The 24,467-nt window shown below is 43.1% G+C and overlaps 1 protein-coding gene across 1 annotated transcript in view; it reads right to left on the reverse strand.

The window, feature by feature from the left end:
- Positions 1–15,292, reverse strand: part of AMER3 (APC membrane recruitment protein 3) — a 42,322-nt gene extending 27,030 nt beyond the window's left edge. The window contains exons 1-2 of the mRNA XM_054836016.1: positions 15,204–15,292; positions 4,596–7,649 (exon numbers count right to left, since the gene is read on the reverse strand). Of these exons, the coding sequence (XP_054691991.1) occupies positions 4,614–7,628 (3,015 nt within the window). The 5' untranslated portion in view covers positions 7,629–7,649; positions 15,204–15,292 and the 3' untranslated portion in view covers positions 4,596–4,613. The remainder of the gene's footprint in view (positions 1–4,595; positions 7,650–15,203) is intronic.
- Positions 15,293–24,467: the final 9,175 nt, after the last annotated feature.

Raw genomic sequence — 24,467 nt, forward strand, 5'->3', positions numbered from 1 at the left:
GCATATGTGGCTGGTGGACTGTCAGATGAGATTTCAATATCTGGCTCCGTGCAAGACAATCTGGGCAACTCACATTATAAAGGTGTACGTTTCAGAGCCAGAGGCATTTCCAGTGCAGAAAATGTGCTGGCTGTCTCTGCATTTTATTGTTTTTACATTTCATCATGTGAGACTTGAGAGAGGACCTCTTTGCTAGGCCATGGAGGGAGCATGGAAATATATAGATTTATTACCCCAGGCTTTGAATGTGTTACCATACTCTTTCCCTACTGTGTGCTGAGGGATTCTGCCTTTATTTTCTCACCTATTTAAGGCATCTCTCTGGCCATTTTGAGAAATAATACCATACTTTATCAATTACCTGTATGCAGATGAGGCTCTGCTTTGCCTTTTTATCAAACCCAAATACTGCAGTCTGCCTTTCCTATGCCTGGCAGGTAGAGAAATGCAACCTTATTTAAGACAGAGGGAATAAAGTTGAACCAGAAGGGAATAAAAAGCATTACAGAAATTGCCTAGACTGCGAGTAGCCCTTCAGTTGGTGATGGTCAGATATGCATTCCTCTGTCACTTTGCAGTGTCTAGGCTGTATTTTATCTGCTTCTGAATCTCAGTTCCTTGATAACAGCAATCACGTATGCCACACTGTCTTCTTTTATCTACAGCTGCCCTATGTATTATGGCAATCTCTCTTTGATTGACAGTTATCTATTTTTTTCTGACCTGATGGCAAGCTTATTGCAATGCGCTCCTTTTATCACTGAAACAAATCCAAAAGCTTCAACTGGTGCATAATGTGGCAGTTCAGCATTTGAATTAAGTGAGCACATATTGTTGGGAGCACACGTGGTTTCTGTTGCTCTGCCACGTCTACCAGTTAATGGGAGACGCAGTTCAAACCACATTAAGTGGTAGAAATGGCTCAGTGGTCTAAAATGCTGTTGTTTGCAGAGAGTGCTTTGTTCTACCTGTGTCCAGTTGCTATGACATGCAGTGTTGTCTGCCTGTTCGGTCGGTTCCAGAGATTTCAACAGTCAGGAAAAGACATCCCAATGCACTGCTCTAGGACAGTGTTTCCTTCTTGAGAATGAAGAGTTCCCCGCTGGAAAACATCCGGTTGAAAAGCACAAACTTCTGCAGCTTGGTTTTTATGGTCCATGAATATACAATATAGGAATCCTCCCCATATTCAGGGGATGGACTGCATTCACGTCCTAAGTCCTAGCCTTTTGATATTGAAGAATGAAAATTATTCCTTTCACTGCACTTCCTACCGGTAATTTCCACCTTCTATATCCCCATGTAAGGATGCCATTTGCCACTGGGGTTCCTTTACCATCAGGGTTCAAATTCCTGGTGAGCTCAGATATGAGGCATTTGCAAATTTCTCTCTAAAATGCCAGGGAAGGGGGAAACAGAAGAGGCACTGAGACTGGCACTTCTTGTACCATTCTTCATCACAGTTGTGCGTCTGCATTCAGCAGGGTAAAGAAGATCTGGAAACCAGGCATGGCTCAGGGGAACCCTGCGCACTAGCTGGAGCAGAGAGGATGACCTCATTTGTTACTGTGGGTACTGGGACATGTGGAGATGGTGACAAAACCTGGAGATTTTAATGTTTTTTTATATCAGTTTTTCCTCTGCCCCATGATAAATGGCAAGAAAGTTGACCTTCTCCTTCCCAGCTCCTCCAGGTCAGGCCTGGGAGTCCATGGGAGGAGCAGGGGCTGCATTGGGGCTGCTTATGCAGCGTTAGTTCTGAGGGACAAAGCAGGAGCTGGCTCTGGTTCTGTCACTTCTCTCACAGCTCCTGAGTGTGGCATTTCAAAACAGTGAACCTTGGAGCATTCCTCATGTATAAGCTCTTGGGGTTTGCACAGTCATGTCCAGTGTAGGAGTGTTTCTCGATGATGTCTGTCTCCATGGATTCGGAGATGACACCATGTTTGTATGTTGCCTCTCTTACACTACCACCCCTGTGATTAAAGCCAAGTTCCTGAGTCAACTTCCCAAAAAATTAAAATTTCCAGCAAACCTGTAAGCCATCTGTTAATGTGGGCAGGCAAGAAGATAACTGGGTAGGAAAACTCAGTCACACGGCAGTGTTTATATCTGTCACCACAGCCATTTCTTTTAATCATGATAAATGCCATTTTAATTATTGTCTAAGTTCTTTTTCTGTAAGAAATTTGTAACAAACAGCAAGCCTGTAGTGAAATGGTCCCTTGTAATGAGACCATTCCTCAAAGTCACTTCATGAATATGCAAATCCCATCTATATTTTAAAATGCCATTCATTTTACTGTTAGAGAAACCTCTATCAAAAATCAGCAGATCCCTTTTGGAAAAAACTTGAATTCTTGTCTCTCTGGGACTCAGGTGGTAGCATATGAACTGTGTCACGTTCTTGACACTGCAGGTATCGATGCTGACACATGGTGGCATATAGCAGCTGCCATTTGATACAATGCAGTAGAAAGTGCCCCGAGTCCAGTAATGTCTACTTGCGATATGTCTTGTACAGTGTAAAGATACAGTCTGTTACCACTTCTGACAGTCGCAGCAGCAATAACTCCCTTCTCCATGTCTACCAGAAAATGACTCCTCAAAATTAGATCCCTTTGTGCGTTCCTAGCCTGCGAAGGCAGGGATATTCTTAGCAGTACCCTGCAGACTAATATTCACAACAAACTAAAAATATCAGGCAATGGATCTGCTGTTCTAACCCTAAAAAGCTGTGCCTAGCACTGGTTTCTTACATATACTAGCTGTGCCACAAACCTTTCCTTTCCTGTACTGAATTTTTCATTTCAGAAATAAGCTAATAGAGGCAAGTAGTTCTAAGGTCTATGGTGTGTGCTTGAATGGCAAGCTCTGCCCAAAAATCTGGTGACGCAAGAAGGTGGCTTGCTCGTCAGCATTGTTTGCAGCATTCTTTGCAACAAAAATGGAAAAAGCAAAATCACTTCTTTCACTAGAGGAAGACCTAGTTCACTGGTGAACAGGTTGTAACTGGATGATGTGTTAGTAAAAGGCATTGAAGACTGACAGTCTCTGGCCCTTCACTTCATTCAGATCCCTGAAAAATATTCTTTCCCTGCAATGGGAGACTTATTAGTGGGGAAGGGCACTGTCACAAAGGTGTAAATAGCAAAGCGGGTGGCTGAATCTCCCAAGACTTGAAAATGTAAGGATGTTTTTGCCTCATACAGAGAGAAACACTGTCCATTTTAGTTTGTGCTGCTTGGGAAGCCTTTAGAGATGACTAGAAAGCAGTCACGCTGCTGTGAGCCACAAGAGCCAGAGAAGTGTTGTGTTCCCTGGGTCACTCCATTCAATAATGAGCTGTTTCTTAATTCTCTGCCCTGGCCCTTTCTGCAGCCTCCTCTCCAGCTTCCACCACCTCCAAAGGCTCCTTCTCAGAGTGCCAGGGTTGGGCAGAGTCTAGCCAAGCTGTCAGATTTGGCTGGGCACATGACAGAGAATTTATACAGGTTTTATGCTTCAAGGACGGATTCCTCTCAGAGGATTTCTCAGCTAGTGTAGAGTTGGAGCAGTTCGAACAGATAGTATCTCTCTGGACTAACGCCTTGTGTGACAGGCAAATCTGAACCAGCACAATGGCTGTGTACTTGAGCAGCTTTTCCTGTTGTACAGCAGAGGTGTTTCTTAACTCATGTCAGAGACCAAATTCTGGGTCTCCCTACACTACGTCAGTGTGGCTGAAGGATTTTCAAAAGCTTGAGGTGCAGCACAGACCCTATAATCCCTCTCTCGAGAAGCCTGTCAAGCCTTGCACGAGGAGCGTGCCTTGGCTTCAGCTCTTGCTGTGCCACAGCGCTGTTTGGCCGAAGACCAACTGCACCTGCTGGAGAGAGACTTGAGGCTTGCAACCCTGTCAGGAAGAACATCCTTTTGGTACACTTAGCAGCAGCATAGTATTGTGGGCTTTCCCTTGTGCTTGAGGACGCACCATATCTATACAACTGCGGGATAAGGTATGTCTGTCTGCCTTGTGACTTAGCATAGCAGCTCTCTGGCTTTCTCGTGTGACCCCCTGCATAGCAGCTTACGCATCAGGACTCCAGCAGAGAGCTCTGATATCCAATTATCACTGCAGAGGGGAAGCGGGGCATAATTTTTATGCTGTCATTATGTAGCAAGAGGATTTCATGACATGGTAGTGAGGAATCTGAGCTGAATGCTGCCTGCAGTCTGTGGCCAGGCAGCCATATTCACAGCGTTGTTCCAAACATGGCAGATCCTGGAGTGGGAGAAGGAAAAATTTTCCCTACTTTAACTGGGATGAAAGCTTCCACCTGGGTGGAAGATGGAGCTTCAACATTTGCATGAGATTTGTAAGACTCAGTGAATGTGACACCTGCTATATGTGGCCCCTGGTTTGGGCAATTCTGTAATTTAAATTCTGATTACTCTTAACTACCAGGCTGAAGTGAAGGTTAAAAACAATGAAATTGGAAAACTGAGAAACCCTGAGTATATATCAGACTCAGCTGCCATAAGTGTCTCTCTGTGAAAAGGGAGCAGATGTTACTTATTCCACATTTAAGTTCAGATTTCCCACAAGCACTCACCTTTTCAATGGAGGTGTGTTACTGGTGGTTCTTCCCTGTCACTGCTGTGTCTGGGCTTGCTGCCTCCGGGTGAGGGGATGGAGCAGTCCCTCCAGCCAGGCCCCCGCAGGGGCTCTCTGCATAACTCCACGGCCCTGGGCTGCGCTGCTTGGCTTCCTTAGGCTGCGGCGGGTCACCTAGAGAGATGGTGGTGCTGTATGAAGCTTGGGAAAAAGTAGCAGGTATGTCTGAGCGGACAGAGTTAAAGAGAGGTAAAAATGTTGGTCTACTAAGAGTTGTAGCAGGGATGGAGTCACTTGGACTGAGATCAAATGCAAGGTCTTTTAAATAGGAGAGTGCTTGATTACTTAGCTGGGCATATTCAAAATTTATCTTACTTCTTGTGATGTCATCTAGGATTTTTGCTCTACTTTTCTGATCTTCAGAGCAAATTTGCTCCCCACTTTGCTTTAAATGATACAGACTGCTGGACTGGAAACTTGTCTCATAGTTGTATTGGTTTGTGCTAGGAATACTGGAGTATTCTGGATTTTGGGCAATGCAGTTGCATTCATTCTGCAACAATAATTTGTTTTTGTACTGAGACATCTTACAAATGATACTGTTCATCTCATTCCCAATGCATTTGTCTTCCAGGTGCTTGTTTTCATAGCTGATTTTTAATGATGCCACTTGTGTTATACAGCGCTCTAGGAGCTGTACTATGTTAGTGCTGCTCTCCGTTGGTGTGGGGCTAATGTAGCTCTGGAAGGGTCCAAGAGTAAGAGGCTGCAGTGATTTGTCACAGGAAATAGAGAGAGAGTGATACGTTGGTTTATTTCTGCCTTCCTTCTCAAGGGAATCCAGGAGTGAGGTCGCAGCAGTCTTGTAGGAATAACAAGATTCTACTTCGTGATTATCATCTAACAAAGGGTTTTCAGAGCTATGGGAGCCACTCTCTCTGTTCAGCTTTTCTGGCAGTGGGTTTTTATCTCTGGATGTCTCACATCCTTCTGAAACTGTCATCTCATTATCAGTTGAAGATGTCTGCAGATTGTCTCTGTTAGCCTGTGATTGTGGTGCATAACTTGATGCTCTGGTGGTTTCTGCAGTCCCAGGCACTGTAGATGAATTGTTGTAGTGATTCCCTTCCATTTCTTGGAAATCCAAATTAGAATTGTTAGGGCAAGAGTCCAGGCTGTGGTCTCTTTCAGTAATGTTTACTGAAAAGGCCTGGGTTTCATGTTTGCTTTCATCCAAAGACACCTGTGGGTTAAATGTATGAGATTCTTCCTTACTTGGTTTCTCCTGCTGAGCTTCTGTGCTCACTTTCTGCTCTGGACTGGGGCTGGGTGGGATCGATGAATCATTAGACTTTTCTGGTTGGGATTGAGGACTCTGAAGAGAGTCAGGGGAGGAAACAAGTCCTGAGTGTTTTCGCAGCCAGTTTATTATCCCCATGGTCAGTGAAAGCTCGGTATCACAGAGCTTTAGCAAACATTCTTTGCCTTTCCATGTGCTGTGGAAAAAACCCTGGCTGATAATGTCTAGACCTGGTTGGGAAGCCATGTTTTCCTCAGCTCCAACATGAAAGCTGTAAATAGACAAAGGTATTTCAATGGCTTGTTCTGAAATGCTTTCAGATGTGCACAAGTCATCATCTATGACTGGGTTTATTTGGACTTCGTTTGGGTCATAGAAGAGCTCATAAAGTGCATCTCCACTGTAGCTGTCTCTTGGAAATCTACCTGGGACCCCAGGAGTCTGAGCTTCCTTCATTTCATCATCTTGTCCAGGAGAGAATGAATCATAGTAGCCTTCATCACTTGTGGATGTGGATTCCTGGTTGTCACTTTTTGGTGTTCCTGTTTCTGTTGAGCTCTCTTTGGAATTGTCACCATCTTTATCAGGTGACGTTTGGGGATCTGTCACAGATACAGCAGCCTGGCTTCTAGCCTTTTCTACGTCAGGACCAGGTATTTTCAGTACCTTCTTATCAAACAGAGCACTCTGATGTAGCCTCACTGATTTGTTGATGTTGTCCCAAAACTTTGCAAATTCAATGGTCTCATTCTGGCCAGGAGAAGCCAGCTGCTCCACACCTCCTTGGAAAGAGCCCATGATGGGGCTGTCTTTGTGCTTGCTTCGTCTCAGTGAAACTTCTTTGCTGTTCTCCAGCTCCAGGTGAGCTGAGCTCTCATCAGCAAAGATTTCCCCACAGCCAGTGAGGGAGTCAAAGCTCTTCAGCGAGGCGACATCTTCACACAGGGTGTTGCAGCAGTCATAGGAAGAGTCAGACTGCAGTTCGCTGTCTGAGCAGTCTTGTGACAAGCAGTCAGCTGCAAATGTGTCTCCGGTTTTGAAAAGATACTTTGCAAGACGCCCAGACAACTCGCTCTTGCAGCCTGGAGAGGACAGGTTCTTGTCCTTCTCAACCAGATATGTGAGGCTCTCTGGTTTATTTTTTTTAATATGAAATATATCTCTGAGCCCTTTTTTTGATCTTTTGAGGGAAATCCTCTTTCTGGGAATGGTTTTTGCAACAGCTGGTACAAAAGGCATCTGTGGCACAAAGTTCCTGTAATCAATCATCTGACTGCTGCATGCAGACTGGCTGGGGCTGACCACACACTCTTTCTTACTGCTGGAGCTAGACATCCCAGAAAAGCTGATGCTATTGACCAGTCGCCCTTTACTCTTTCCAGAAAAACCTTCCTCACAGGCCCTGCTGCTGGGGCTGCACTGCTCTGTTTTGTCTGCCTCAGCAACGCAGTCATGGGTTTTACTCTTCCTTACAAGTTTGTAGGAGGACCCAGATGACTTTTCCAGGCTGGTGTCACCAGCTCCGTTCCTTGCTGCTCTGGTAGAAAATCTGTAGTTCTTGTGTGTGGCCAAACATGCCAGCTGGACTTCGGCTACACTTTGATTTCCCTCCAGAGCTGCCTTTTTGTCTTTCCCTGTATCATCTTTGCTGATAGGAACTGTGTGCGCTGGTGGCACTTTCTCATGTTGTACACTGGATTTTATGAAGGTCTTTCCTCTCTTGAGCTCCATACTGCCTCCTCACATCTGTTTCTGTAAAGAAAACAGCAGAATAAAAATAATTGTGATGTTGGTGGCTAGCACTTGTAAACTTTGAAAACAACTGGAGAACAAAGGGACAAATATCAAGCATTATCCAATTGGTTTTGTCACTAGCAATTTCCATCACTGAGTTATGGTATTGCATGAGAAACAGACCAAGTGAAATCGAAGGTATGTTGGCAATGGCTGGAAGATCCAGCAAGTAGAACACAGTACATACTATGGGTTGGTAGCTGAGGCTCAGAGAACCTTTTGCCTCTAAAATATGAGGGGGTTTGGATTTAAGATTATGACTGTGGGATGGCTTTTAACAAAATAGAGGTCCTACTCTGAAAGTAGAAAAACCATAGAATGGTTTGAGTTGGAAGGGACCTCAAAGATGACCTAGTTCCAAACACCCTGCCATCAGCAGGGACACCCTCCACTAGAACCCATTGCCCAAAGCCCCATCCAACCTGGCCTTGAACGCTTCCAGGGAGGGGGCATCCACAGCTTCTCTGGGCAACCTGGTCCAGTGCCTCACCACCCTCATGATGAAGAATTTCCTCCTAATATCTGATCTAAATCTGCCCTCCTTCAGCTTAAGGCCAATACCCCTTGTCCTATCACTCCCTGCCCTTGTGAACAGTCCCTCTCCAGCTTTCTTGTAGGCCCCTTTAGGTACTGGAAGGCTGCTCTAAGGTCTCCCCGGAGCCTTCTCTTCTCCAGGCTGAACAACCCCAACTCTCTCAGCCTGTCCTCACAGGAGAGGTGCTCCAGCCCTCCGATCAGCTTCGTGGCCTCCTCTGGACTCGCTCCAACAGCTCGATGTCTCTCTTGTACTGGGGCCCCCAGAGCTGGATGCAGTACTCCAGGTGGGGTCTCACAAGAGCGGAGTAGAGGGGCAGGATCACCTCCCTCAACCTGCTGGTCACACTGTTTTTGATGCAGCCCAGGACACGGTTGGCTTTCTGGGCTGCAAGTGCACGCTGCTGGCTCGTGTTGAGCTTCTTGCCCACCAATGCCCCCAAGTCCTTCTCAGGGTTGCTCTTAATGGCATCAATGAAAAGCAATGCCTGAGGAACTTTAACATTCAAGTGCGTGTGTCAGGGAGGCAGCAGTTCATAAATCTGTACCTTTGAGGAGGACGAAGAGCTTAAGGTGGGAAATCTCTTGAGAAAATGGATCAAACATTTAACATGTGATGCTCACTTCATATTTAAATAATCCCTATTTGTGAATAGAAAATCCATAAACCTTGGTACTACCCTGGGAAGCATGCTGAAACTGAATTACTGTTTCTGCTTCCTCCTGAGTATAATGTATAATTTTCTGCACTACTACTTTTATTGTAAAAAGTGAAAAATGCCACATTGAAAATCACTGCTAATTATGACAGAAGTGTTGTTTCTGATTTACAAAGACCAGTGTACTACTCTCTGCCTGTATGGTTTAGTATTGAATCTGTTTTATGTTTTCATAATCTAATTAGTCATTAATTATTTTAGCCATGACACTTTCAGTTTTTTCAGCAGTTATGTCATGGACACATCTGATCCTTTCCTACCTTATATCAACTTGAATGTTGAGTAAGTCAATGGACTTACATGAAGGTAGGTCAGGGAAGAAGCAAGCACTTCCTAAAAGCTGGTAGAGACACGAGACTTTCACTGGATGGGGAGCAGAACAAAACCTCCAAGTCCTGTTCTTGAAAGAATGTGCTTGGATCTTTCCTTAATGAGACCTCAATTAATGATTTATCTTCTTTTAAATTGTTTAGATGTAACTAAACGCGCTTAGAGCCTTTGAACTCTGCCACATGCTCCTTAACGAACTGTATATAACAGCTCTGAAATCATTACCTATACTCCCCTGAGAACAATCTCAGAACAGATCCCTGAATCCAGACCTGCACCCAGTACCAAGACAGCTGGGGAGACTTTAAATTCAGCACCAAGCCTTTGTACGCTCTTTAAGTACAACTTTAAGCAGTCTTTAGTCTACCTTGAACTGTAATAGCTGTCTGTAGCCTCCAGAGGGTTTCCAGTTGCCAGGGCTTGCTGGGAACAGCAATACTGACCAACACCTCTCAAGATACAGGTCTCTGTATCTGGGAGTTCTGTCACGTGCAGCACTTCTCCTGCAGATCAGTGACAGCCTATTTCTCATAGAAGCTGCAGACTGGCAGGTGATTATCAATATTTACAACTAAATGTAGGTCAGTGACAAATGGTAGACAACATAAGGGTAAAGTGTGAATATTTAACATCAAGAGTATGGATGCTCTGGAAAACACGGTAGGCTGTGATAGATGGGTGTCTATCAGTATGATTGAGATGTTGGCGCATTTATTAGCATTTGGGGCTGCATGTGAGTATTGCAGAGCATTCTTAATGAAAGCCAGTAAACATTTTACTACGCTGTCAGGTATCTGGAGTTCACTGATGCTGCAGGAAACTTGGTTTGCATATTTAGAAATAGGTCACTGGGACATGATTACACTCCTCTTCTGAAAAGCAAGGTGTGATTGAGAAGAAATTCAGTGCACACAACTCCAGCAGAGTTGTGAAAATGATCAGAAACAGCTGACTTAAGACCAATTGTTAATATCCCAAAAATAAACTGTCTGACATCTCAGTCCTTCGCAATTGTAGAAGTAGGTGCTGTGTTCTTGTGGGAATTCCTGCTGTTGAGAAGCTCCTTAGAGGTCTGTGACATGGCAAATGCTAGTGTTGTAATGATGTTATGTAGGACTCTCTGAAGTCCTACAGCTATTTCTGCCCATTCTGAGTATTAAGCAAGAGTCACTTTTGTAGGAAATTGCATAATTGGGAAGTTTTTTTGTAGATGCATTAAAAAGGCTTTTAGAGGTGGATTTGTTTTATTGTCAAATATGAAACTTCTTAAAGCGAAGGATTCAGGATGTCATTAGATAATCTTGAATAAAGAAATCTTTGATCTGAATTGTATCTCCTTGATAAGAAACACAATGGACTTTAATAAACAGATTGATAACTGGGTCTAGAAATGTCAAGGCTTTTTCTCCTGTCTTTTTTAATAGATTAGATGAACAGTTTTAACATGAAAGCCCAAATGGCCTGAATAACATCTGCACTGAGAATACATGTAGTAAATATTGTAAGATACAGTGATGGTAGCCTATGCTACCTTTTCATTTTTCTCTGAGGAAAAAAATAAGTTAGGAGTTGTGGGGTGGGTTTTTTGTTTTGTTTTTTTAATCTACTATACATATCATCACCAACTTTGTATTCTAATTGTTTAACGTCTCTCTCATATTTTCTTTTTCTCATTTTCCCCAAGGATTCATGCCAGACTAATTAGAATCTAGTTCATTGTGTCATCCTGCTTATCCTGTTTTAACACTGGCGTAGCTTTGGGAATCTTCCCCATTTAAAATGTTATTAAAAAATTAACACCAAGAAAGGGAAGATCTCCTCAGTCAACTTTTTGAGGGCTCTTAAGGGCAGCCTACCAGAGTCCACAGATTTTAAAAAAGATTCATCTCAGATCCTGTTTTGTGATGTCCCATGCTATGATTTCCTCTTTACCCTCATATGATCTAAATTATCAATGAGCTTCTTTCCAAATGTAGAAAGAGAGCAGCATCACATCATATTTCTGTTCTATATCTATTAATACTTTTAGCACTTTTGGTTGTAATGGGTTATACCATGATACCATCTTTTTTTCCTCTATGCAGGGACACAAGTTATATCTCTAACCTCAGAAGCTGTACCAGCGAAGCTAGAAACAGATTAAAGTTCTGTAAGGGAAAGTTAACCTCCAGTGGTTATGTAAAGCTAATCAAAATTCTGTGAAAAATGATTCTAGGCATTTAGAAAATGGTACATCTTCTTTAGGATTTTGTAACCCGTGCACTCAGCTACACTATTGCCTGTCTCTGCTCCTTTTCAGTTATCCTCCTCTTGGACTGGACTTGCAGTATATCTCTTCTTCCGCAGGGATAAAGGGTACACGAGGGACTGATTTCCACCTTTGCTAAAGGAAATATATTTTGCATTTAAAAATCACTGTGAAGAACAGAAACCTGGAAACTGGCAGTCAGTCAACTAAGGCTAGGTTGTTCTGTTTTCAACATGCTCTGGATGTTTTCTTCATTAATATTACTTTTTTAATATCTGTGAAATTACTTATGGGACGCATGTTTAAATAGAGGACATCCTTGGTTCTTATACTGGGCTACAGTTTAATTGTCACTTACAATGATCTTAGGTGCAGCAGTGTTGAGACTTCCCATCTACAGTAAACAGTTTTTATCTGTCTTGATCATACCAGCTGCTCACTCTCAGGATTTCACAAGCATCTAAGCAGGCAATTAGATCCAGATTTTGGGCTTATACTATAATGGCAATAAGGTTTTGGGTTAAATTTGGATAATATTGCTCATAAAACACAGAGATACTTCGTGCTCAAACATATACCATCTGTGCAGGGTGTCCGACAGCCTTTTCATAAACACAGAAGGTTTTCCTGTGTCTGTGATTCATCTAAAAGTAAATTTAAGTTTTAGAATGGGAAGGTGAACACATTCCTGTGGGCTGAGGAGACCTGGTTTTAGGACAGTCAAAGCAATTGCTTGTAGTCCTGGGTTATGAGGACCTGAACAAGACTGAGTTAGGTAACTGTTCCGGTTAATAAGAGCCATATTCAGACGGCCTAAATTCTACCTAAGTCCAGGTCAGCAGACAAGGAGGCCAAAGAGCGGTACAGGGGAGCTGGACTGGATGTTCATCAGGCGGCAGGAGGAAGACAGGCGGAGGCAGGATTCAAACTGTCCTAATATTGCCTCTGACATGTGGGTCAGAGCAGAGGGGGGTCACACTTGCCTCTGCCCATGGCCCCCAAAGCTTTCTGCCAGGCTGAGCTGTCTACAGTTTTCCCTCTCTGAAGGAATGGGGGAAGGCTTGCTTTGGTTTTTGGGCTGGTGTCAAAATTATCTCGTATCTCACAGTGGAAAGGTTTGTTTAGCTTATCTTCTAAGAAAAGGTAAAATCGATTGTGCTTTAACGTGTCAGTAGCTAAAATAGCAGTCCTCTTGGATGTAACTGTAGGAAGGTCATCCTGCTGGGAAAGCAGAAGTAGCTGCTTCAGTGAGGTTGCATTGATAGAAGTAAAAGTATTGCAAAGAAGAAATTTGATGAACTCTCTGGCTTTGGCAAGTTTGGCTCAACTACTTTTGCTTAAGTAGGAAAAAAGATACTTAAGGTTTTGTAAGGTTCATTTATTCCTAGTTCTCTGGCTTGGAAACTCTTATTTGCTTGTTTGACATGTAATTTTATACATAATTGTCTCTCATGGAGATAGAAATAAGAAAAATTCAGAATACAGTCATTTTGCAGGTGAGATAGGAATGCTCTGATTCTTTACATTTAGCTCATACTTAAAATTGGGAGGTTGTGGAGATGGTACCTTGCTGTCCCTTGCTAAGGAGAATTCTGCGTGGTACTTGGAGTCTTAATTTTACCTCCCTCCAAGAATTTTCCTTCTCTTAAAGAGTTGATAAACATTGCATATTCTTTTAGGGGTTTTTTAATTTAAAAAGGAAAAAAACCTCTATTTAGACTGCTTTTATGTTTTAGGACACAAGTTTGGGATGATTCCAAAATACCCTTTCCACAAGTGGCTTCATATCAATCAGACTTAAGATCCTGAGTATCAGAGTTACCTTTGAAAATGTTACCCCTGCTTTCTAAACAAAAATGGTAGTGCAATTAAGTTTCCTGAAAACACATATCTGGTTTTGGCATGTATTATGCTTAAAATGGATGCACTTTAAAATGAAATGTTTCTCTAAAATATTTCTTGAGAAATTGTATAATGGGAAAGGGAAAAAAAAATGAAGCGTTTCAGCAGGCTCTCCCTTCCTATGCTTAGCCTCGGGAGGATTTTTGCTGGGCAGCAGTTGGAAGTCCAAAAATAAAAAAAACCCAAACACAAAACCCACAACCAAGCATGAGGTGGTGAGAGCAACAGCTATTTTTAAAGTCAGTGGATGATACTAATTTTTAATGCTTAGGATCTAATCAATTAGCAATGCATAAAGAACAGCTGGTGCCCCCAGTAAAGTGTGTGTGGGAGGTATTTTTGGAATAAGATTACTTTATTTACAGTCAAAACCCTTAACTCTGTAGCTCAGAAGATAGAAGTTAGTAATAGAAATACTTACTAATAATCATGAGCATATATTCATTCTGTTAATTTGATTTTAATTACAAATGAATAAAATGCTTCCTTGCTAGAAGGTGGTGATATCCTGTCTGCAGTTATTGTAACACTGTTTCTAGTAAGCAAATAAATGTAATAGTTCTTATGGTGAAAAGCAAAGAGGATTTTAAAGCAGGACCATCTTCTCAAACTGATTATTCTGCTAGTATCTCATCTCCATTAGAAAACAGAAAAGGGTAGAAAGAATGGAGGATGTAATCAGGGAGAGTCACAAGTCACAAAACAGAAGAATGTTTATTTTTAAAGATGCCTGTGTGACACACAAACCTGCATTGAGATCATGCCTCTTGTTAGGAGTGTTCCTCTCGTCATCGTTAGCGGCTGTATCTTATCATTCCCCTTAATCATTTCTCTCTCTTGGGTAACCCAGGATGCCTAATTATTTGCACATAGATTTAGGTCAGGCAACGGCTTTCTCGCCAAGAACCAGCAAAAAGCACATCGGTGTGTTTTTCTCCAACCTTAATTCCACTGAGCACACAAAGTAAAATCTTACACTCCCCAGCAGAATACAAGAAGGATGTGTAGTTAAATGCTTAATCTTATTAGCAATGTGCTATAGGGAAGCCTGAACCTTCCTTTAAGCCCTGCCAACTGTTCTGTGAAGCTCAGGATTTTTCATAGTAAAATTAACCATGTTTCTACTCCCAGCGTACAGTCCCACAGTGTGTGGACAGGAGGGATCCCTGGGGGAACAGCAGCACCCACTGCTTCCCCCTGCCCAGTGTGGGGCACCCGCTGCTTCCCCCGGGCGTGTGGCGGGGCAGAAGGATGCTGAGACCATGACAAAAGGAGGCTCCTTCTCTGACAAAACCTCTGCACCCCTCATTCAGTTTTCTTCTATACCTGAGGCTGAAAGAAATGTAACTGCTTGAAATGTTCCAATTACACCATGTAAAAGGGCAGCAAAAACTCCTGCCCAGGGAGTTAGTGAATCATCACTCTATTGCTAGGAGAGGACAGCTGAGCAGAAATTTCCACTGTGTACCTGACAAGGAAACAGGGCATTTTCTATTTGCTCTGGCCAGCAGCCTGTTGGTACCAGACAGCAAAGTGTTAATGCTGTCAGCTTTGGTTGTTTTCAGTAATTTATTGCTTTAAAAGGAGATAGGATGTGCATTTATATAAATACAGGCACATGCTTGTCAGATATATGGAAAAATAAGTAAAAAACAATGCTTTAGAAACAAGCAGTCATCCCAAAATAATAGTCCCTCGGAGTTGCTGAGAGTGTCAGAGCAAAGGAAATGCCATTGTACCAGAACAAACAATAAGGCAGATTACAAAAATCCTACTCACCATGTTTTATCACTGAGCAGAAATCCTCTGTCTCCTAGCCTTGCTACTGAGGCTGGTCTTTATCCAGAGGCTCCTGTGATGCTTTTCAGATGCTGAGGGGCTGGACCACTGCTGCTCTCCAGTGTTACTCTCCACCCCCTGTCTTTTCCTCCTCCTTCTTCCTTGATCCCCACCCCCTCATTCCTCCTGCTTGTAGCTTTTTGTACCTTACATAGATTCTAGGCTTCCACATGTAGCTTGATTTAGGAAAGATGCTTATTTCAGCTATCTGCTTGATGCCATGGAAATGCCTTCATTGCGAAGTAGTAAAAGCCAGAAGGTAAGCTCGGGAGTCCTGAGCCAGCATTTTGGTTCCTCTCTACATGACTGCTTATTAAATAGGGAGGAACACATCCAAATTAATTTCATTTCTCACATGTTTTTTTGTTTGTTTCTGACTAGGATTCAGGAAAAGCAATCCTAATGTTCTTAGATTAGCAAGATGCTTCACTGTGCAATGTATGCAGATTATTGGGCTGTGCCACCCTTTGTAGGGCTTTTGTTAATGCTGAAGTTAAAGGGGATTTCATGTGGGAGCAAAGTGGCATAAGGGGAGAGTGAATATTTCTGCTGCCCAAAGCTAGAGTGCCTGCTGTCAGCCTCGTATTGCCTTCATCAAACACGATTTATTGAATTCTCCTTAGTCAGCCTAACTTCTGTTTCAGTGTGCGGTGAAGTCAACATCTGATGTTACAACATCATTCTTTGTTGTACAGATGAGTTTATTACCATCACAAACACAAGAGCTTTACTTTCACAAAAGCGTAAAGCTGGCATCCTTGCCTCAGCCGTCTCCTGGTGAAGGGCTTCCAACCTGATCATATCTTGATTATCCCTCCCCATTAACTCTTCTCCAAGTCCTTTACACCAGTCTTTCAACCCCCCTGCCTTCTTCCTGCTTGTTGAAACACCTCTGTTGGGGGTGTGATAGGAGCCTCTTAAAAGCACAAGTATATGCCATGAAGCAGTGGCTTAATCCACTTCAGTAGCTCTCCTGTGAGCTGCAGTTTAGAGCTGTACTCTAGGATGGTGCAGTAGCTTGCATACAGACTGGCATATCTGTGGGCAGTTCACCCCTCTGATGTAGGGGCTGACATAATGGTTGCTCTAAGGTAGTGAACAGGCAGCTCTCAGATGACTGAGTGAAATGGAGCAAGTTCAGACAGGTCCAGTCTGTGTAGGTATTTAGAAAATCCTCCAGCTCTGTATGAACTGAAGATGAGCATTCCCTCACAACTGGAGCAGGTGCATCCGTCGGAGAGCTGATCTCTTCTGTCCCCACGTCACAGCAGAAAGGGGACAAAAGCCTTAACCTGTGACCTGTTCTCATTTTCCTTTTCACAGTGTGCTTTAGCTGAACTTTGGAGATGGGGGGAGGGAAGGAGCTTAAACTTTTGTGCTGTCTAAGCTTCTAAACCTGAAAATCAGCCAGTTAGCCTTAAAGGAGGCAGAAGTGAGTGCTTCTGCTCTGAGTGCCAGCCAGTAAGCCACTCGGGTGTCCCCATGGTAGACACTGGAAAGTTAATCTTGGATAACACCCTACAAGTAGAAAGCCCTTCTGTGACTTCACCAAAAGAGTGGTGGGAGGAAGGAACAAGCTGTGGGTGAATCCTAGTAGCTCCGGGAAGTAGATTAAGACCAATTATAAGAGAAAATACATTAATTAGAAATAGATTTGATTTTTTTTATTCTGCATGAAATACTTGCATTAATATTGGAGGAAGTCTTTCTTCATGATGGGTATATGAAGCAACTAAGTTTTCAGGTAGTACATCCTTGCTCTGCAGTGATGTCACTTTTGAGAGCCTCCACTTTGTGCACTCTGTTTTGGAAAGAGGGAGCCTTTAAAACTTTGAAGGCCACCTTTGCTCAATGTAACACCAAGGCTTGTTAGAAATGCTAATGTAAGAGTCAATCAGAGGTCACTCCTGGTGCTGATTCAGGGCTGATGGCTGGTGTTGGTATTGTCTGAGCAAAGCTAGCAAAACTAGGGGTTTAGATTTTTTTATTTGAAAATTATTCATGCACCCAATTTCTGAGATGAGTTTCTGAAATCTGGAGTGTAGGCACAGGTACATCGGAAAAGATCTACCCAAATATGCCATGTGGAGAAGGAAACAGACAGCGGATAACACTTAAAATTGCATTTGAAGCCTACTTCATGTTGAACTCAAGCTCAATAAGACAAGCCATACTCAAAGATTTAGAGAAGAGAATCTGGTCAGGGAGGAGCTCTTGGCTCCAGTAGTGTTTCAGGTAGTTCCCATACCTGCTGTCTCTAAAACAGTCTGTTGCTGCTCCTCAGGAACTGGGAAAGCTTTCATATAGATAGCCCTGTTTCTGTACCTGTTGTCCCTTTGCTGGAGGAGTTAGAGGAGACTATTGTAGACCTGGATGAGATACCCAAATCTGTTCATGGTGACTCAGGTAAAGCAGCTCCTGTGATGAGAGAACTCTAGGTTTTAGGATATTTACTTTAGGATGTCCATATGGACAAACATTTCCATCTTTAGGGCCTTTTACTTCTTTTCATCAAGGCAAGTGGCTTAAATCTGTTGGTCATCCATAGCTATCTGTAGCTATCCATAGCCATAGCCTGCATTGGCCTAAATCACAATCTCATTGTACGCACTGGTAAATGCACAGCATGTTGAATAGCAGCTGAACCATGGTAGCATTTATGCATTGCAATACAGCGCTTTTTTCCTTCCTAAATAGTTCTTGACTTGTAGTTCCCTGAACTATCCTTTTTTTGCTATCGCTTCATTTCAGGCTATTTCACTGTGGCTGTTGATCAGTTTGGTTCAAAAGGTTGGTTCTTGGAGAAGCTAATCATCCTCTCTGATTAATTCAGTCTGTCTAGAGTTGTTTTGGGCATCAGTGGGCAGAAAAGGGAAGGGAAATTAGAAAACTGTAAATGAGAGGCACGTGGAACAGCTGCCATCTGTTTTAGCAGAAGCACACAGGCATGGGGAGTAAGAAGAGGGCACTTGAGAGAAAAGGGACTGAATGAATGTACAGTCCCTGGTGTGGCAGGAGTAGGGCAGCAGGGATCCTCGGTATCCAGTGAGGAGACCTGGGGAAAGGAGGCGGAAAAACCACATAAGGGGTGGTATGGGAACACAGGGAGGGAGTTTTTTATATGAAGCAGGCCCAGCCTGCCAGAACTTGGAAGCCTGCATCTCCCCAGTGTGGGCAGCAAATGTTTGCATCAAGTAATTGAAGACAACTATTAGCATGAGCAACTCACAAAACACAAACTATAGTATCTTTTAAATTTTCTGTCATGGAAGAATATAGCAGATTCTTTAACCCCAAGACTCAGAACAAAACCATTTGCTGAGATAGCTCTATTCGTTTCCAAGGAATTACTTACAGAATGAATTTGACCCAGGCTATTTTCTGCCAGTGAACTAATGAAGAGTCTAACATCCCCAGTCCAGTTTAGCTTTCTGCAACATCAGCTTAAACTTAATTATTCATGGATCCTTATCAGTATTTCTTGGTTTTGCATGTCATAGAGAATTGGTAATGGGATATTGAGTTTTCTCTCCAGATTGCTAGCAGGAGACTAGCCTAGGTTGAAGGGAACAATCTTTGCTACTTATCTGGCTGCTTCCCACATTAAGTTAATTGCTACTCTGTTATCTGGTGAGCTAGAGTCTGGTGCAAAATTTAGGATTGTGAATTGCTGTTAATAACATCACTATTTAGCAAAGGAAGTAGGAGGATTTTTATCCACAGATTTCTGTAAGTGTATTCCACCTCAACATCTCCTGCCTGTCTTCCCTGAGAGGCACTGTTGTTGCCATATTTGCAACCAAGGGAATGAAGTGGATCAGGCAGGGTTGCAAGAGCCCCTTTCAGTACTGGTATTAAAAAGCTCGGCTGTCCTGCCTGCCAGCCAGCCCTCGGAGTGCCAATAATGATGCCCTTGAGGGCAGGAAGGAGTGCCCGGTGCCTCCAGGATGGGACTGATCATGTTCTCACTACTGCTCTTCTGGGGACTATGGCTAACTGATTGTGAACTGCTTGTTGCCTCAAAGGAGAATGAAAATGGATTTTGAGGGGAACAAAAAAAAAGAAAATGGTGAGGATGTTTCATGGTAGAATAGTGGCTGCCCTTAAACTTTCTGCTTTAGACAAAAAGCTCTCAGGTAGTAAATGCTTACCTATAAAATCAATGTGGGCAAAATGAGCTGCATTAAATGCTATGAAGAACTACTTCAGAAGAATTGTTTCACAAAATCATGAAGAATTCCAAGGCTCTAGAGACCAGAGACAAAACGTAGGAGGAACATGACACCTCATGACCTGACTACAGAAATATTTAAATACAAGGCACATTTTCAGAAGTCTTTCCATTCCAGATATGCCTCAGTGTCACGGATATCTGTCCAGATGAGGCAAGAATACTTCCAGTTTATTGAACAGCCACTGTCATTAGCAGACACTCCCTGAATCAAAGTCAAAATAATCATTCAGCATAAAGCACGGGGGATGGTAGAAGTGCTATTCCACAGACATCCCAGTGCAACCTATGAGAAAAAATTTTCTCAGCTTCTCTTGAGGAAGATGCTATTGTGATGACTTGAATGAAAGTTATAGGAAATTTTTAATGACTGTTTTGTATTACTTGGTTTCCCTGCTTAATTTTATATTGCTCTCTGCCTAAATACATACAATTAAATGCTCTGAAGGCTTTGTTAAAGGCTCAGTCAGGAAACCGAAAAAAGATATATAGGTGTAAGTAGCCATAGATACACAGCTTCAAGTAACAGACAGACCATCAGTGAGGGAGAAACTATTTCAGTGGCTCTAATGGAATAGTCTTTCAAAGCTAAAGCTGGGATCAAAGGAGGGCTAAAACCAGAGAGACCTAGGTAAGAGAGAAGTGAATAATTAGATAAAGTTAGTGAGGGTGAGTGCAATAGCACAGCAGGTTGAGATCCACATGCACAGACAGGTGGATACTAAGTTGTGAGCAGGACAGGCTGCTGCTCCGACTTCTGCCTTTCACTGTTTGTATACTTTTATTTTGTGTATCAGTGGAAAAATAAATCCTGTGTTGCACAGAGACGCTGGCTTGGTCACACTGCAGAAGATATATTTGTCACGGGATCTTGCAAAGGAGTCCTCACGGGTGGTGTGGGGACCGTGAACTGAATCACAAATCCTGTTCTGAGGGAAGAAACCTCTTGGCTGAGTGTGTAGCTGGTGGGACCTCAAGGAAAAAGAGCACTGCAGCCAGTTTGCTAACTGTGACAAGTAGCCCCTTGGTGTATGTTAAATCCCACTTGTCAACCAGTCAATATTTAAATTCAGGCAAACAAAAGAACATTTGGAAGATGGATGATAAACGAAGCCTTTGAAATAGCCAGCAGTGCAGCTTGTAACAATGTGGTTAGAAATGCCTATGGTTGATTTACTCAGTGGAACATACACTTTGGAAACAAATCTGTGTGTTGGATTTATGTTGTAGTGGTAGTGTTACAGCCAAATTTAATTTTAAAGTGGCAAGTTGTACATCTTGGAATAAAATGCAGACTTTTAAAGGCAGTTTTCTAGCAGACCTAGAGCTAATGTTTGGCGGTGTTTGTTTGTCTTGTTCTGCCTCCTGTGTGCTAAGTGGTAGCAGCTAACTCCAGAAGCTTGCTGCCTGCTGCTGCCTAAACTGCCATCGCAGCTGGAAGGTGAAACTTCTGACCGTGTTCTTTGAAGTCATTAAATGATGTCTGTGGTAGGAGTATGGCATTACAAGCAAGGCACTTGTGGTAGTGAAATATGACCATTAATATATTTTTGCAGTTACAGTAAATAAAGCAGTAAAACTGAAAGAACTCAGCTTCTGATGAAGTGCTCCATCAAATGTATCATGAGTATTGACAATGCCAAGGTCATCATTGGTTTGCAGCTATGCTAATTAGCAGCAGTTTTAAAATGTGGTATTTTATGCATCTTTGAGCTGGCAGGCTATTTAGAGAGGGGTGATTTGTTGAGCAGTATTCTGTGGGCTTTATCCCTTCTTGGCTTTGGCTGTTACCATAGCTCTGCAACAAAACAATCTCTCCCAGCAGTTTGATTTTTCACAGGGGGGTTATTAATGTTTGTAAGCCAGCTGACATGCCTAGGCAGTACTCAAGCATATTAAACTGTTACATATTCCTCTTACGAATGTGCGGTAGCCATTTTCCAACCAGTAGCCAAGTGCCAGTGCAAGCCCGGGTGGTGTGGTGGCTGCGAGACACGAACAGGGTGTTTGAGGACAAAGCTGGGAGCTGAGCTCAGCTGGGGCCACGTGAGTAGCGCTGTGTTACGGTAGGGTGGATGCCCTGTTCTTTGTTGTTGTGTGTTGAGGGGGTGGTAAACCTGTGAAAATGGACACCTTCATTTGGGAAAAGAGATTCAGAAATTATTCCTGAGCTTTAATACAGAGATGGTGATTTCTTGCCCTGCAGAAGCACTACCACAACCTGCACTTCCGAAAAGAACTAGTGTTTTTTAAATACCTCTGGTTTTTAGGCACCTGGTTTGAAACACCTTACAGGAAGTCCAACTTTTCTTGAAAAATCAGATGCCTTAAGTTGCTTTGAAGCCCTTTATGTGTGGGGATTTTACTGGGAGGGAAAAATGAGCAGCAGGACACTGATGAGTTTGCAGAGCTTGAGTGGGAAGTGTATGAAAGAGTATGAAGTGGGGAGTGCGCTGACTGCATGGTCATAGCTACACAGTCATTTGGAGCTTGACAGCATTTCAAAGAGCCTGCTCTGTTCAGAGCTAACAGAATGGTATCCCAAAATGGACAGAAGCCAGCCACAAAATGAGTTAGCTTCTTCCTCAGCTCATTAAATGAGTTGGCTGGTCAAGAATGAAATCTGGATTCACACGTAGGGACGTGTTGTCACAGAAATGGTATGAGAATGACAGAGGGATGGGGACCTTGATTTCCTCATTTGCTGCTTTGTACAGAAAACTTCAGGCTAAGAAATGTTGCTGCATCTCCTCACCCTGAGTAGGGCAAGGGGTCTGTGGTGGACACCCTGCAAATCAGTCACAGGAGTTGCAGTACTGCTGGTTGGAGATGGAGGAGGCAGATTTTTCTTCCTTCAGCCCTTTCCCCGATATAGACGTTTTCCGTAATGCCACCATGGATCAAACCCAGGTTAGTCTGCTCCAAACTGGGAAGCGTTGCCCCAGTAATTAGAAGCTACCCAAAATAACAAGGTGCTGTAACGCCTAGGTAGCAGAAGAGCCCAGGTAATATGCAGAGAAGTGTGAGTCAGGGAGGAGGCTAGCTCTGGTCCTCTTCCCACAAGTGCTGCTGCCTGTGGTGGTGAGGGGAGGAGTGGGCAGCCAGGTGGGCAGGAATTGCCCACTTGTCCAGCAGCAGCTCCCAGGTGAGTGTACGTGCCCGGTGCCTGGCACAGTGCGCCCAAGGCACCCTGATCACGGCTCCTAGATTCTCTGATAATAACCTTATTTCCTTATTTTTCCTGTCCTATAAAGATCTTTCTTCAATGCCTAAACAGGTATCGAGTTGTGAATTTTTTGCCTGCTCTACCTGATGTGTGCTGCAGTTTCCACCTGAAATGCCTGATGTATTTCTGATTATTAAGGTGCTAGCCTGTCACATCCCTTCGGCGTTCAAGGGTCTGGGATGAGTGGAACAGCAGCGTGTGTTTTATTTCAGAATTCTCATCTTTGGCTGCTCGTAGGCGGACAAAAGCCTTCTGTGGAGCCTGTCAGACTATTCCGTGAGGAGAGGGAGACCAGATTCACTGCTGAAGCAAACAGGCGTAATGACACTGCAATTTAGCACCCCAGCAACAGATTATTGTCTGTGCTCCAGCACCCCCATGCAGAGCTGTGGGTGACATGCTGGTGACATCCCAGCTGTGCGGTGACCTGGCCGAGGACAGGAGGCAGGGGAAGGGGAGCACCGCTGCTGCGTCTACAGCCCCGGCCTCTGCGGTGTGCGGGAGCTGCCCGGGGTGGGTGCTGCAGCAAGAGGGCTGCAAAAGGCCACACAGCAGCTCTGGGGTCTCTCTTGACTTCTCCCTGGTTTGTGGGCAGGGTGTATACAGTGCATTTGCACAATGAAAAAAGAGAAGGAAAGTGGAGTCAAAAAGGAGCCAGGAAGAACAGCTCTTGTTTAATAAGCATTTCAGATATTTATAGATAGAAGAAATGTTTAGGAAAATGTGAGGATTTATTGTTCCCGTTAATTCTTTTGGGCTTTTTCCTTTTGCTGGTCGAATCAGGCATAATTTGTATTTAATATATTAAGTATTGTGCTTGTAAGAGCCATGCCAGTTGAAAGTACATTTTTGGACACTGCATATTCTTTAACTGCATTTTAATTTGCTTCATAATAAAGAAATAAATATCCAAAGTCAGCATTAATAATGAGAGATTTTTCCATGTTTTCAGAAATCCTAGTTGTTTACCAGATTCACAGTGGGATTTATCAGTAACCCTACAACTGCTGTAAAACTCACTTCTCAGCCTCCTGAGAATTAATCTGAATGTCTCTGAAGCAACTTCAGTATTTTCTGGGTTATCACAGTCATTTGACCAGAGAATCTTGCTCAGAACACTTGATATAGCTGTGCTTGCTGATACTCAGTATTTTTCACAGAAATCTGATTAATTCAGTCAAATACCAGAGATAGTGTTACATATATACTAATGCTTTCTGCACCACCACAGTCTGCACCCTGATAGTGTCACTGAGCCTTTTTTGAACTTGTATTAATGACCCAAAAAATGAAACTGGGGTTTGGGGGGGAGGGGTTGTTGTAGTTTCCTTTTTTTTAAGGAAAGCTTCCTGAAGTCATTAGTCAAAGGAAATTAATTTTAGGAAATGCACGCTTTGTTGCAAAGGATCCTGCAGTGAGACAGGCTTGATGTTCTTGTTCCAAAGGCTCTCCTGCGGATGCTGTAGTGTCTCAGCAGGGAAGCCTTCCATCTGAAAAGAAAAGCTCATAAAATGCATTTCTAAGATGTTAACAGGCAAAGATGCCTTTGCTCAGACTCCTGTAAAGCACTACCTAGATTTGGGCTGTTGTTGCAAACAAAGAGACTTTCCACTAGATGGCCCTCCACATCAAACATTGAATATGTTTCCATGTAAACACGGAAACAATTTCTTAGCTTTGAATTTCACTTTAAGCTTTGCCAACAAACTTTGTATCCCATGATTCCTGTAGGCTAAACTCGAGTCTT

The sequence above is a fragment of the Grus americana genome, chromosome 9 (assembly GCF_028858705.1).
Source record: "Grus americana isolate bGruAme1 chromosome 9, bGruAme1.mat, whole genome shotgun sequence".
Classification (NCBI taxonomy): Eukaryota; Metazoa; Chordata; class Aves; order Gruiformes; family Gruidae; genus Grus; species Grus americana.